Source organism: Phalangium opilio, unplaced genomic scaffold (genome assembly GCF_054372755.1).
Source record: "Phalangium opilio isolate 3A_F unplaced genomic scaffold, DU_Popi_V2 ptg000009l_1, whole genome shotgun sequence".
NCBI classification, from domain to species: Eukaryota; Metazoa; Arthropoda; class Arachnida; order Opiliones; family Phalangiidae; genus Phalangium; species Phalangium opilio.
This window is the reverse complement of record NW_028324146.1, coordinates 6,840,455-6,854,530: the sequence shown is the minus strand read 5'-3', so window position 1 is coordinate 6,854,530 and position 14,076 is coordinate 6,840,455. Positions and strand designations below refer to the sequence as shown.

Below are 14,076 nucleotides of genomic sequence, written 5' to 3'. Positions count from 1 at the left end.
ACATAAGTCATTCTAAATCAAAATTGTAACGCGATAATAAGCTTCACACTAATCACGACACTGATGGCGGTCTGACAGCCATTATCATCAACCGGAACTTCCGTAGGTTAACCTAACTCAAGATCCGGGTTAATGGGAAAACTATACTTGTAAAACTGAGCTATAGATGGCGGGCTTGGGTGTCTTGGAAGAAAACGCTGTTTACAAAAGCATAACCTACGTCCAGTACTTATAGGGAGCTGTAATATGATTCACTTATGTCACACCACCATGTTTGGTCTTCGTCCATCCCACATGAACACCAGTCTGGTACTTTTCTGGCTTCCAACACCACCATCTTCTGTTCTTTGTCAATCCTACATTGACACTAATCTGCACTTACACTGGCTTCTAACACCACCTTCCACTGGTTTTCCGTCTATTTCACATAGACACCAATCTGTATCATTGGCTTCTACTCCATTATCATCGTTTGGTTTTAGGATATACGCGTCGATCAGCTAGGGTTACGAGAAACGTCTAGCCTCCCTAAGGTGGGATCGGCCACCAAAGGTTTTCGCAATAGCCCTTTTCGTAATTTTATGCACGCATGCGCTTGTCGTGCGTCGTGGATAAAATATCAGACGACGCCATCGGCCTACGGGGAAATAGCTGGAATTGTAGATAACGGAGTAAATTTGAATCTAAACTGTGATAAAATAAAAATATTGGAACTTAAAGGGATACTTTCTTTTAATTTCATTGCAATAAATCCCTATAAGGTTAATTTATTTCGATAGATAGACAAATAAGGATTCTGAAAATATATATGTTTTTATATTTTAGTTTAATTAATGATTTTTAAATTACGATTAAAAGATCCAAAATGCTCTTGTTTTGCGATCATGAGGGCACCTGGTGACACAGAGCCGAACCACCGAAAAACGTTAGTAGTTCGTCTCTACCAATTTCTCCGTAGTGTTTTTCCTACTGGTAGGGGGATTCATTCTGTGAGCGCAGTATGATACAGATTGACGGGAATTGGTATGGCTGAACACCAAATTCTTCTACTTCAGAAGAACTACCCTCAGATTCGTTTATTATAAATTGTTCCGAATTTTCTGAATCCAAAGAATCAGAGTTCGAACTTTCATCCTCAGATTCAGGACCGGAATGATCAGAAATACTTTCTCGTCTGACATTCTTAAGCATATAAGCAGACGACGATTCACCAGGCAAGCTGACCTAGATTCTCGTTCCTACTACTTTTTACTCCTTAAACGACAGTTTTCATTCCAACTACTAACAACCAATCAGAGGCCGAACTTTACCTACGTAGGTAATGGGTTGAAAATGGTGGCCGATTTTAAATCTGGCGTTCAAAATTTCAATTTTTATTCACGTTTATTTTAATTAATAAATTTTTATCGCGATTTCTACTGACCCCCATGTTTTTAGGGGTGGTTAATTTATAGAAAACCAATGTTAGTGTGACCAACTCAGATAAAGCCGATTCTATCCCTTTAAAGAAGTTTGTAAAAATATGGGAATTATATTTAAAACACATGCTCATTGAAGCTTTGAAAAATGATAATATCGAAAATATTTCCCTTAATAACCAAGGCTTAGTGTCGGCTACATAAATAATGTCGGTATCCAAGCAGCGCCGGGCAAAACCACGAGAGCAACCCCTCAAAAAAAGAGCGCTTTCCCCGCGAGGGCCGCCGATTCCCGACCAGGGTCCGATACACACTAACGAAATGCATGTTACATATCCCCGTCTTTGGAGTTCCAACATTTTCGATTTATAACTCGTTCTCCTTTTCACAGCAATTATGTGAAATTTAATTTCCACTGTTTTACCATCCCTCTTTACTTTATACGACTGATTCTTGCATCCCACCCACTACCACAAGTCCACAACACAGCATCCAGGCATAGTGCAAAGGCTTAAGAATCATATGAAAAAAAAAATAATTGAACAATGCTACAAAATTGAACTAACTAAAAAACCACTGGCTTAAATGAATTTTATTACACTTTTTTTCCAAATTTCTAAGAAAAAAAAATCAAGAAAATGTATTGAAAATGATCAGATTTAATGGCAAAGTTGATGCCTCTAAAATAATGAGGAAATACGCGGAAGCTAAGACCGTAGTCTGCTATTTTATCCACGTTGTTACTAACACGCATGCGCCTCGAATTTTCCCTCACTTTTACCCTCCGACATGCGAAAAGGGCTATTGCGCTTTTTCCTAACTATTGTAATGGAAACGATTTCCATATATATACCAAAATTTGAATAGAATCTGGTAAGAGGGTACGCTTCAATTTAAACGTCAATATTATCAAAGTTTGAGAAGATAATAGGTATAACTTTATTTTAAACGATTTAACTATTATTAATGTTAATTATTGAAGATTAAAATAATTCAAAATAATTATATTTATTTAAATATTAAAGATAAATCTCTCGTGCAAAAAGAGAGATTATCATTGCCTCCTATATCTACCAAGGCCCGTGCATGCGATATATTTCCTTCATTGCCTCCTACATCTATCAAGGCCCTTACATTGTGATATATTTCATTCATTGCCTCCTATATCTATCAAGGTCCGTGCATTGTGATATATTTCATTCATTGCCTCCTATTTCTATCAAGGCCCGTGCATTGCGATATATTTTTTGCCGCTTCTTTTTGTGAGTATTTGATTTTTGTACGTAAAATGGAGGAAGATAATGTTGAGAGTAAGGATGAAATGCGGAAGCGCAAAGCGCGGGAAAGGATAAGGGCAAAAAGGTCGACGTTCTCATTGGATACTTAAGTTTATATAATCTTCTCGACACGGAGAGGTAATATTTTGGTTTCCCAACTTGTTTTTAAAATCCATTGGAAAATCACGAAAACTCAGTTTCGATATATAAATATTTTGTCTTGTCGAGCTTGTTCGTCTGGTTTATGACATCACTATGACGTTGAGGAAATAAGCGCGGGAATCCTATACGCGTCTCGAGCTCTGTCCATGCTTCTCCCCTGTCTAAACTCTGGGTCTGATAGCGGAGAGAGTGGCACCATCTCGCGTGTGTGACGTCAAAAACAAGAAAACGTTTTAGCCTTTCTTAAAAAGTGGATTTAAAATAATTTCATATGAAGCATTTTCAAATGCATATTGCCAAATATCCAGAAATCGGAGAATTAAAAGCTTAATATTTTTGAATTCACAGTAATTAGTTCTATCTTTTGCTATATATATCAGAGGTTTTTCAAACAAAGCTTCTCATACCCTTTAATTATAAATTAAAATCACATTTTGATTAAATTTAAATCATAATTTGATGAAATTTAGATTTTAATTGAATTTGAATAAGATTTTTCTAAAACTTTAATTAAATTAAAAGAAATTTTCAAATAGTTTTTTTTAATTTGAAAGAAGTTTTTCTAATAGTTGCATTAAATTTGGACAACATCATGCATTAAATAAAATTGGATCGGATCGAACTTTGAGTAAAATTGAATAAATTCCGATCACATTTAGTTTCAAATAAATTTTTAATCGTTTTTTTTTTGTTATCGAATTCAAGTATATTAATATTCGTTTATTTATCAAATGAAGACTTTTGTATGATCACAAAAAAGCCAATAATATTAGGGAAATACAAGCAGCCGGCAAGTATGATTGTCCTGATTTCGATAGTTACTTAGGATTACTATGAAAGAGTTCTGTAACATTGCTTCTTCCATTGTGTAGTGTTGCCGAGAAACATTGAGAGGAACCACCGTGGTCTTCCGCCTATTTTTCGCGGAAATTGCTTTCCGAATAATTTTAGAAATATGCCGCGAGTGCCGGAAATAAGATACTCCCGTGTTCCGCACACCCAACTCTCCCCCAACCTTCCCCGCTTCCATCATCTGGAATGGAATAGAAATACGGGCAAGGGGAAGTATTGGAGCGATTGGGACGAAATGTAGATTCGGTTATGGCAGGATTGCCACAAGTCAGAGATAATCAAGAGAACCTGAAAAACAGGGAATTGCAAATTCGGAAAAAATTATGAGGAAGAAATTGTCGGGGAATTTAAAATAGGCCAAAAATGTCATGGAAAGTTCAGGGACTTTTACCTCTCTGAGCGACAATGACGTCACGGAGAGGTATAACACTGGTCGTGTCTGTGTGTGTGTCTGTCACCGCATTGGCAGTTGCCAAATCGGAGTAAACGTATTCACAATAATCTGACCGCGTTCGCAGTAAGCAATTTTTGGCTTCCACTCCCATCGACAGGATTAAGACGTGTACGCGGTGATCGGATAGTATTAGGAAAAACGTCTAGCCAACCAAATGTTCGCGGAATTGCGGGTTTACTCATTTTTTATTGTGAATCTATCGCCTTATATACCCTTAATTTACCAAACATTGCTAAAGAGCCATACGCTCGATTTCAAAAGTCAAAAATAGCTATGTTTAAAATGATTTTGGGAATAAAGTTTCTTAAAACGATTTAACTAGTACTAAGGTAAATTAATGACGACTAAAATAATATCAATTATATCTATTTAATTATTTAAGAAAACCTCTGAATTGCGTCTCGACTAGGAGAGGTTTATTTTGGTTTCCAAACTTGTTATGTTTACTCTGTCGTCTGCGTGATGCACTCGAAAAGGCAGTTCACGCGACGCCATGGATATGGCAATCGTAAAGGGTACTGGTAAAAGTGACAGCTTCGATAGTTCAAAAATCGTGGCAGGAGGATCGTTTTGACGTTCAGTAAATGGCTAGGGTCGTAGATGGACTGAAGGAGTTGTGAAATGTATCTTATAATAGTTTGTGGAAGTGTAGAATCATTTTTAAACTCGTCGGAATGTCTGTCAGACCCTACTTCAACAGCTATTCTTGAATCGTTTCTCGTCCGAGAATTAAATTCACAGGCCACGCCTTAAAGTTTCCTTAGTTACCCAATGCCGGTAAGGAGATCACTCCTTAACACTCTTGGTCTTATACTTTCAATGATAGAATTCAGTAACTTTTGTCTCCACTGTGTAGAGCCTCGACAAATAGTCGCTCGAAACATTAATGTAAAGAAATGCTGGCTTATAGTTTTGAAGCGGTTTAGCTCGAGTCTCGAGAGACTGCCAGTTGTATCTTTATTGGTCTTTGCAGTTTTTCTGGATTTTCTTTCGTCTTTGCTCTTTTTAAGAAATCCACCTTTTTCGTGTCCAGACAAAATATACTGATGGGTATTATCGAGGATACTGGCGGAACTCGGAAGCGAAGTGATATAAGTTCATAAACTTGATCTCTGATTGGTCGACTAAGAAACTAGAGAGGAAATAAGATTTCGAGTGCGACGTTCACATCAAACTGGAAATATACAAAAGAAGGTTGGTTTTCATACATACAAGAAGCCATCATATAATTACTAAGCATTTGACTAGGAATCTGATTGAACATACACTATCAACGAGATATACAAGGCCCATGCATAATAAAGTGGTGGAGAAAGTTTAGACAAAATATTTTAGTTTTCATAATAAAATAGGTAATTTTTTTTAACTTATTTATAGGACTTTAAATGGCAAAACAATGATGTCATATTGGATCCTCTCTCTCGCTTTAAATATATCGAGCAAACGTAAAACACAATTCTCAATGTTTAACTTTACTAGAACAAATAAATCCAATTCTTAAATTTACTGTTATAATTCCCTTCCTTTTAAAATACACGAACGAAAAATATCACCTCGCCACAATTCTCTCCCATTCACTCTCCCTTTAATGACGATCGAAAAATTTTATACTTTCTAATAGCGTTTTCCTTTGGGTCCTCGCGGAGCGATCCCAAGGAGCAATAAAAATGATAGTAGTAGTTTTGAGCTTCGTTGAAGACTGTTTTTGGAGAATAGGATCTCCTAGTTTTATTCCTCCATGGGAGCGCTCCGCGAGGACCCAAAGGAAAACGCTATAAGGCAGTTCTCTTTCACGACGCCGCCGCCACCACCAACACCGCCAACAAACGCCGGGTCAAACTAAGACCCACATCGTAGATGTTCATCATACGATGTGGCTAAAAAGGAGGGAGGCAAACCGCAGTATGGACACATACAAGGGGGTTGATACATTTCCGTCTCTGCGCACGGTCATGATACAAAAAGACTACAGCGCAGGCGCCAAAAAGCCCCCTCCCATGTCTTTCCCTCTTAACTACAACGAAATGATCTATCTCGTATATTACTTTTAGTACTGTGTTAGAAAACATGGGTATTGAACTACGAAACTAAGATGCCCTCACAACCACACCTATCTATTAACTAATGGGAAAATATTGATTTTCGTGACTTGTTTTTACGTGTGTTTGAACGAGGTATTTCTTTGAAACATTTTCCTGATTTTTTTTTAAGCGAAAAGACCCGGATAGACCTTTATTTTTCTTTGACTTTTAGATTTGGTACTTTCAGGGTTTTTCCTCGTCACCGCCTGAACATTTTTATTCGTAAGTGCATGCCCATCAATGCTACCTTGTTTTCGAATAGAGCTGGTGCGTTCTTATATTCGGCGAGTCACCAGCGAATATTTGCCGAGTCTATAGTATAGGGGGTATGCTGCTTACCCTCTGCAGGCAAAAACAAACTAGAAATAAATCATTGGAGAAATCAAGATTTGAAACGACTTAATTTGTATTTACTCGTTTTGAACATGTTAAAAGCGGCCTTTACGATTTATTTTGAAGCTAGATGGCTATAGTGAAAATATCTTAATAGCAATGTCGATCCCCATTCATTTTTCCTATGGAAACCTTAAAGGAGAAGTTTTTAAAATATCTAAGAGTGGTTCTTGTGATTGAGCATTAGCGAATGCAATCACATCTCATTTGAAATACTTTAAATTTTTTTAGGTTGGGAAGTCACGATTAAATCGAAGGGCGTGTTCCTATTTTACATATTTTCAACTATTTCAAACTATCAAAACAATTTTAGTCGAAATGATACACTACTAGGCCTATACCTTCACAGATCCCTGAAGAGCCTATTTTCTTGCACAACTGAGAGCTAGAGTCAAGTATTAATCATGTTGGAAAATATTTTCTTCAAGTGGAATATTGGTAAAAAAAAAATAAAATAGATGACGAGTAGATATTTTATAAGTATGTCTTTAATATTGAAAATTTGAATACTGGACTTCAGCAAATTCATTTTGTCATCTTATGTTTTATCTTCAATGCTTTCTCTACAAAGTAAGTTTTCATTAACTTTTAAGATCTTAAAGGAGCACTTACGCCTAGAAATCTCAAGTCTTTCGTTGTGTTCCTTTTTATCGCTTACTTTTTAAATCAAAGTGTAAAAGTGCCTTTAGGGTGAAAAGTAGAGAATTGAAGGAGTTGGTGAAATGGTAAAAGAAAATCAATAGGCAAGCTCAGAAAATGCTATTACGCGACTCCAAGTCCCTCGAAAACGAAAAATTAGAGAAAAAAATTGTAATTTCCAAACTTTTGGATATAGAGAAAGTTGGCTAGGATGAAGTGAATTTGTCGAAAATTTTTAAAGGTCGCTTTTATACACTTTCAATTTAAAATCAATGATCCTTTTGAAGATTACGCCTCGAGCCTTCACCCTTTTCTCAATTCAACCAACACCATCTTATAAAAATTCCATCGAAACTTACTTTAAGAATAATTTCAAGGACCCCAACAAATATCGGTGGACTTTTGACACTCGACTCCCTACGTCACCTCATCGCAGCCAAATGGCTATGTATAGAAAATCATAACGCAGTAACTGCGTGGCTTTGAATTATTTCTAATCTAGAAAATATCTGTTATTTAAGGTAATTTAAGGTTGATGTTTTGACCATTGACCCATAGCAGGGAACCCTTTTTTAAAACCTATTTTTTAACAAGATACATTTTCCAACATATTTGTTGTTTTTAGTATAATATATAATGTACTTATCCCTCCACGTATGGGACTAATTATCTTTTGTTTTATTGGGCAACTGGCATATTAGCGTCTTTGCTATCTACTGTACTTTCACGTGTCCACTAACGAATTAAATATTTCCCAAGTTCCTTAATTTTATTTTCCCAATTCAATTGATTTTTATAAATTTTAACACAAAAATAGTCATACCATGAACAATTTTAGTCCTAAAATTATCCTATATAGTCTTGTTGACCCATGAATTGTACAAGACAGGAAAAAAAACCTATTTTTCCTATATGACAAAACTCCATTTCATAGCTTCTTCAATAATAAAATTTTCCTTTATTTCAACTAGGCCTACTGGCATTTTTCTCTGTTATGTCACTCATTTCGCTGCATAGCTTTGAACAATGAGTTCTCCGATTAAATCTTTTAACTACTAAAGACTAATGAGTAAATTAGGGTCCTAGCGAAACTGGTGTTCAGCTTCTTAGGGAGAGCAGTTTGTCTTCGAGCTGCATGGGCGTGCCAACTACGGGGGCAGCGGGGGCAAAGGCCCCCGCTCAAATTTTCAACTCTATGGGACTTAAACATTAGGCAGCCATTTGTCCCCGCTAAAGTAAAAAATGTTGGCTCATGTTGGCACGCCCCTGTCGAGCTGGGCTTTGACTGTCAGTCAGTCAGTAAGAACTTTTACTTAAAATTAAAGATAAAGATAATTATATTCCAAAATTTCCCTGCAGCCATTAAAGAATACTTGAAATATTTCAATATTTAATTTTCTGACCTATTAAGTTAATGAAATATTTGGTAGATTGAGGAACAAAGCCTGAAAAAATAAAAAAACACATTTCGCAGTATTGTATCGTATACATTTCGACTGAATTTTAAAATGGTGTCCCATAAAGCAAGGATTATTTAAAATTTTTATTTTAAATAATCCTTGCATAACGTAACTAAGACGTCTCGATGGGCTGACGAACCACACCAGGTGTCTTTTCTTCTAGTATCTTAAAAACCGTAAAGGTGAAAGGGAAACTGGACCCTTTATGGGTACATAATCCATTCTTTGGAGGAGCGATAGTATTTTAGTAAATCAAGGTCACTCAAAAGTTAAGTGAGCACTGATGATAGTAAGGTGAGAAGAGGAAGAAAATTGTATTAACATATTCCTCTAAGATCATTTTCCCCTGTCTTAATGCATCCTTTTTATGCTGGTCCATTTAGGACTATGACTACACCTGTGCAGAGGATGCTGGAGTTTTATCCGTTTTATCGTGGAAGCGTCTAACGTTTATCTTTGAAAATAATCTTTTAAAAGATACGTTATTTTTGGGATCCACATACCTTGGGCCATTATCGATTCGCAAACTCAATTTTAAATGAGAAATACACGGTTATTTGAATGATGTGGTTAGGTAAATGCGCTTCCAGTTAAGTTTGGAAAATTGTTTTATAAACCATTCCATTAAATACTGTAGGAGAATAAATTGCTTAAATTGAGTTGATTCCAAATTAATTTTTCACGTTTTTCAAAATATTTTAACTTGAAATCAGTCGCTTACCAAATATTTGCACCTAAGTTTCTCCAGGCTAGGTTTGGTTCGTTTGGGATAGAAGAATGTAGGTTAGGGTTAGTTAGGTCAAGTCAGAAGGCCCGTTCACATTACCCAACTTTAGTCAGCTGACAAATCATAGACTTGTCAGGCCGACTTGTCACCCGATTTAGTCTAGTCAGGTCACTCGTTCACACCACCCAACCAGTCGGGCCGACTACCTTTGAAACACTAGAGGACGTACAAAGCGGTACATAATGATAGGAATGATTTGTTTTGGATTATAAATGAACTCATATTGTCGAATAAATTCGACTACTTTACGAGCATCAAAGCTATTCCCACTAAATTTCTGCAGTTCAGAACATAATAAAGATCAATAATATCAGAAGTAATACATTTTAATATAAATTTATATACCCCATGCACCGTGTTTAATAACACTCTGGGAAACTTGCCTACTATATTACTTCTGATAATATTCAATGAGGAACAACCATCAAAACGTAAAAATTAACCCATGTTAAAAAATGGCCAAGGCCCGAAAAAAATTTTCAGGCTTTCATCGACAATTAAATAATGGGCGATACTCTCGGTTCTCTCTCTCGTGTCTCGAGCTGAAAGAAAACCAGCACGTGTCCCATGACGTAATAGCCAAGGCTTATTGTGATTGGTTTACTCCCTCTCTGACTTTAGTCGGCCCGACTCCAATCGCCTACCTACCCGATTAAAATCCGAGCTTGAACCTGACAATAGTACGGTTGGGTAAAACGTTCATATTGCCTGACAATCTGGCCTGACTGGTCAGATCGGCTTTGTCAGCTGACTAAAGTTGGGTAAAGTTGGGTAATGTGAACGGGCCTTAAGTGGGCTAAAGATGGAAGGCCAAGACTAATTAGTAACAATTGATAATCATAAGTGAGATTTCGCAAGAAGAACGTATGGGCGTATAATATAAATTTCCGTTGAACCGATTCTATTCTTTGTCGTAAATAGGAACTACATCCACTCCATGCCAATGAACCGTAAACAAGTCGCGATCGTACTAGACTGAGGTAGAGCAGTTTAAAATGTTTTAACGATCTTAGAGACCGACATAGTTTTAAGGACACGCCTAGAGTTCGGCGACAGCGATTAACTGTAATCGTCACTTGCTCGCGAAAAAGCAAGGCACGATCAAAAATAACGCCTAGATCATTTACCTGAAATTTCTGGGGGATAGTTGTATTTGCAATGGTGTATGTATTGCAGATTTCTCTGCCCACTCTCCTCGTGAAGGTTACCTGAGTCGATTTGGTAGGGTTAATTGGCAAGTTATTGGCGTCACACCATGAAGCAATAGAGTGCAAATCACTTTGGAGTTTAGTGCAATCTTCGCGAGAGTTAATAGATTTACAGATTTTATGGTCATCCGCGAACGCGATTAGCATGGAGGATTTAACTGAATATTGTAGATCGTATATATATATGTTGAACAATAAAGGGCCCAAGGATGAACCCTGTGGTACACCGCATGTTATAGGGTAAGTAAAAGAGCTTAAGGCACCATTACATTTAATCATGTTTGTACGATCACTTAAGTATGAGCGAAACCACCCAATAAGTTCACTGCCTACCCCCAAGATTCGCATCTTATCCAGCAGATAAGGATGCGAAACACGGTCGAAAGCCTTAGTCAGGTCGAGATAGATGACGTCGACCTGGCCACGATTTTCCACCAATGGGGCCACGTAATTCATGAACACAGCATGATTCGTGTCCACACTCCTACCCGGCACAAAGCCATGTTGACTTTCAAAAGGAAATGCACTAAACCACTCTTGCAGTTTAGCATGTACGAGCATGTCAAATAATTTAGCAAGGGTGCATAAAAGGGAAATTGGACGACAATTTTTAACGTCGCATGCAGAGCCCGATTTATAAATGGGGGAAACCACCGCTTGTTTCCAAATAGTGGGAAAGACCTGTTTACTTATCGATAAGTTATAGATATGAGCAAGTATTGGCAGTAAAATGTCGCCGCAACCCTTAATAATAAAAGCCGGTATCCTATCTGTTCCTGTAGACAACTTATTGGGCAGCTTTAAGATTGCGTTGTAGATGTCATTTTGCGTGAAAGTAATTGAGGACAACGGGTGATGTTCAGTATTGGACGAATCATAAGTGTAACGATCATGGGAAGGCGTGCTATCAATTGAAATACGTGAGAAATGATCGCCGAAATTAGTGGCAAGTATGTCTGTGTCAGTAATCATTTCGTTATTAATCTTGAGGGAGATAAGATGCGTCTTATTCTTAATGTTCCCATTAACGAAACTCCAAAATTTCTTAGGGTGGGCCAATGCTTCCTCACAAACACGTTTACTCTCAATATTTCTGTCACGCTTTGCAAATCGTCTAACTAAAGCCCTTTGTTTTTTATAATTTATAAAATCAGGTAGGAAAGCAGAACGCTTATATTTTCCAAAGTGGTACTTCTTTCTACGTATAGCAGTACGCAATTCAGAGGAATACCACTTAGGAAACGCAGACGAACTATTACCAATCTGCATAGGTATGGCAGCATCCATAGCGCACTTTAAATAACGTGGTAATATGGTAGCGCAAAAATTAACATCCTGGGAATTTAAAATGGTCAGCCAATTGGAATCGCGCAAAGTGGTGTAGAGTTGGTAATATTTCCCTTTCGTGAACTTATAAAATTTTTCCGGCGTGTTAGGCTGAGGACATGACGGAATCACATACTCTACCAGAAAGGGAGGATGATAGGCATCCGGGGCAACAAATGGATCACACAAAGATGAAATATCTAAGTTATTAACATTGGCTAGGCATAGGTCCAAAATATTATCACAAGAGTTCTTTAACTCATTAAATTGCTTGAGGTTATAATAGTAACATATTTCAAATATGTGACGCGCCTTATTTACAGTAGGGGTGGTGCAGCCCAGAGTGTCGTGAGTCGCCCAGTGCACACCAGGTAAATTATAGTCACCAAGAAGCAATAAATTAGTATCCTGGTCTGGTAAGTCCTGGAGAAGTCGTTGCCTAAACGTGGAGTAATTAGCGTCATTGGCCGATGGGGGAAAATAGACCGCACCGATCAAGAGGGACTCGTCGGAGCGCAACTTAACTTGCGCAAAGACGCATTCCGCGACGCCCTCAAGATCATGGCGCCTTATACTAACTAGTGACTTCTTAACGGCAATTAAGGCGCCACCACCCCGAACGTTTTTATATTCAAGATCCGGTCTATCTGCTCTATATACAATATAAGTATCAGGAAAATAGTTGGCATAAAAGTGTTCTTGGTTAAACCATGTCTCTGTTAAACATATAATGTCAAAGTCAAGAGAAATCGCATTATCCATAAATTCACTAGCCTTGGTTCTTAAGCCGCGGACGTTCTGGTAGGCAATCGACAATGTCATTATTGCTGGATCGTTGGAGACGACGGAGGGAGCTCACTACTGTGCTTGTACGCGTCACGGAGTGGCCCACCAAAGTCTGCGATTATACAATCCACAGGCCAGATATCAGGATCAGAGAGTCGGGAGAACTCATCTTCGTCTGAGCAGGTAACATAAAAAGAGGAGTGAGAGGCGTTGGGATTTTTCGGCCGCAGACGGACGCATATAGCCGACTGAATTCCCTCGTCCTCGACAAGTGTTTTACACAAGTCAGAAGAGAGCAGAGCGGGGTCGAGCCAGCTGACGAATAGGGCCTTGCGTTGTCGTTGAGGCTGTCAACTCGCAGTTTTTATTTTGGAGTTTACCGCTGAGCCCGATTTTGTTGGCTTGCGGACGCGCTGTTGTGGCTGAGATGTAGGTGGAAACACCACGGACTGTGGGCGTGGTGGCCCCGAAGTTGCTGATGTAGAGGGTGGAAGCAATCCAAGCATAGGGAAATGCGTGGCGGCTGCAGTGAAGGATCGCCCCTGAGGGAGCGTCGGTGGAGTGTCACGCCGGATGTTGGTATTGGATTCACGGAGCTCAGAAAGCTCCTTCTGCAACTGTTTATTAGAGCCTGTTAACTCGACAACTTGAGAATCCAAGGTCAGCACTAAAGTTTCGAGGGCGTCCATTTTCTGCAGCAATTTGTCCAAAATGGAGTTAGGTTCGCGAGTTAGACTGTCCGGGCGGAGCAGGTTCGTGAGTAGGTCATTGATATCAGCAACGGAAGAGCACGAGCAGTGGGAGCAGGGTTTCTTAGGACCAGGATTAGAGTCACTGATGTCATCGTTGTAGGCTGGAGATAGGTTACCTTCCTCAGATAAAGAGCTGAGTGACGTGCGTGATTGTTGCCGACTGCGCGATAAGCGGTTCGATGACTTACAGTTCGTGCAGGTAAAAGAGTCCCCATTGCAGGTCTTATGAGCACGCCTTGTGCAGCCACCAGAGCAGACCACAATAGCCTGCTTGCCAAATAGAGGTTTATTACAGCTAATACATGGGTCCTTAGCCGCAGGCATCAGTAGAATTAAGAATAATCGAGCCCGAAAGGCTCAAATCGAAAATAGCAGACGATGCTAGTAGAATTAGCAATTATTGAAGTAGGTCTGGTAGACAGTTATAGGAAATACTGCATCACAAGTCCGGCGGAATAAACGGCACGACTTAAGGCGCGAC

The 14,076-nt window shown here is 38.6% G+C and overlaps 1 protein-coding gene across 3 annotated transcripts; it reads right to left on the bottom strand.

Moving 5' to 3' along the window:
- Window positions 1-3,240: 3,240 nt before the first annotated feature.
- LOC149713582 (uncharacterized) lies at window positions 3,241-14,070 on the bottom strand. 3 transcript variants are annotated; one of them, XM_089849029.1, is made up of 3 exons: window positions 6,394-14,070; window positions 4,101-5,337; window positions 3,241-3,997 (listed from the first exon to the last, which is right to left on the bottom strand). In XM_089849029.1, the coding sequence occupies exon 1, from the start codon at window positions 12,877-12,879 to the stop codon at window positions 10,267-10,269; it is 2,613 nt and encodes an 870-aa protein (XP_089705155.1). In that variant the 5' UTR covers window positions 12,880-14,070; the 3' UTR covers window positions 3,241-3,997; window positions 4,101-5,337; window positions 6,394-10,266. The 3 variants fall into 3 exon arrangements, with proteins under 3 accessions (XP_089705155.1, XP_089705156.1, XP_089705154.1); XM_089849030.1 differs by having other exon boundaries at window positions 4,101-9,367; window positions 9,458-14,070; XM_089849028.1 differs by having other exon boundaries at window positions 4,101-14,070.
- Between the last annotated feature and the right edge of the window lie 6 nt (window positions 14,071-14,076).

Coding starts and splice junctions, on each gene's coding strand:
- LOC149713582 (XM_089849028.1), bottom strand. CDS start 12,879: ATGACATTGTCGATTGCCTACCAGAACGTCCGCGGCTTAAGAACCAAG.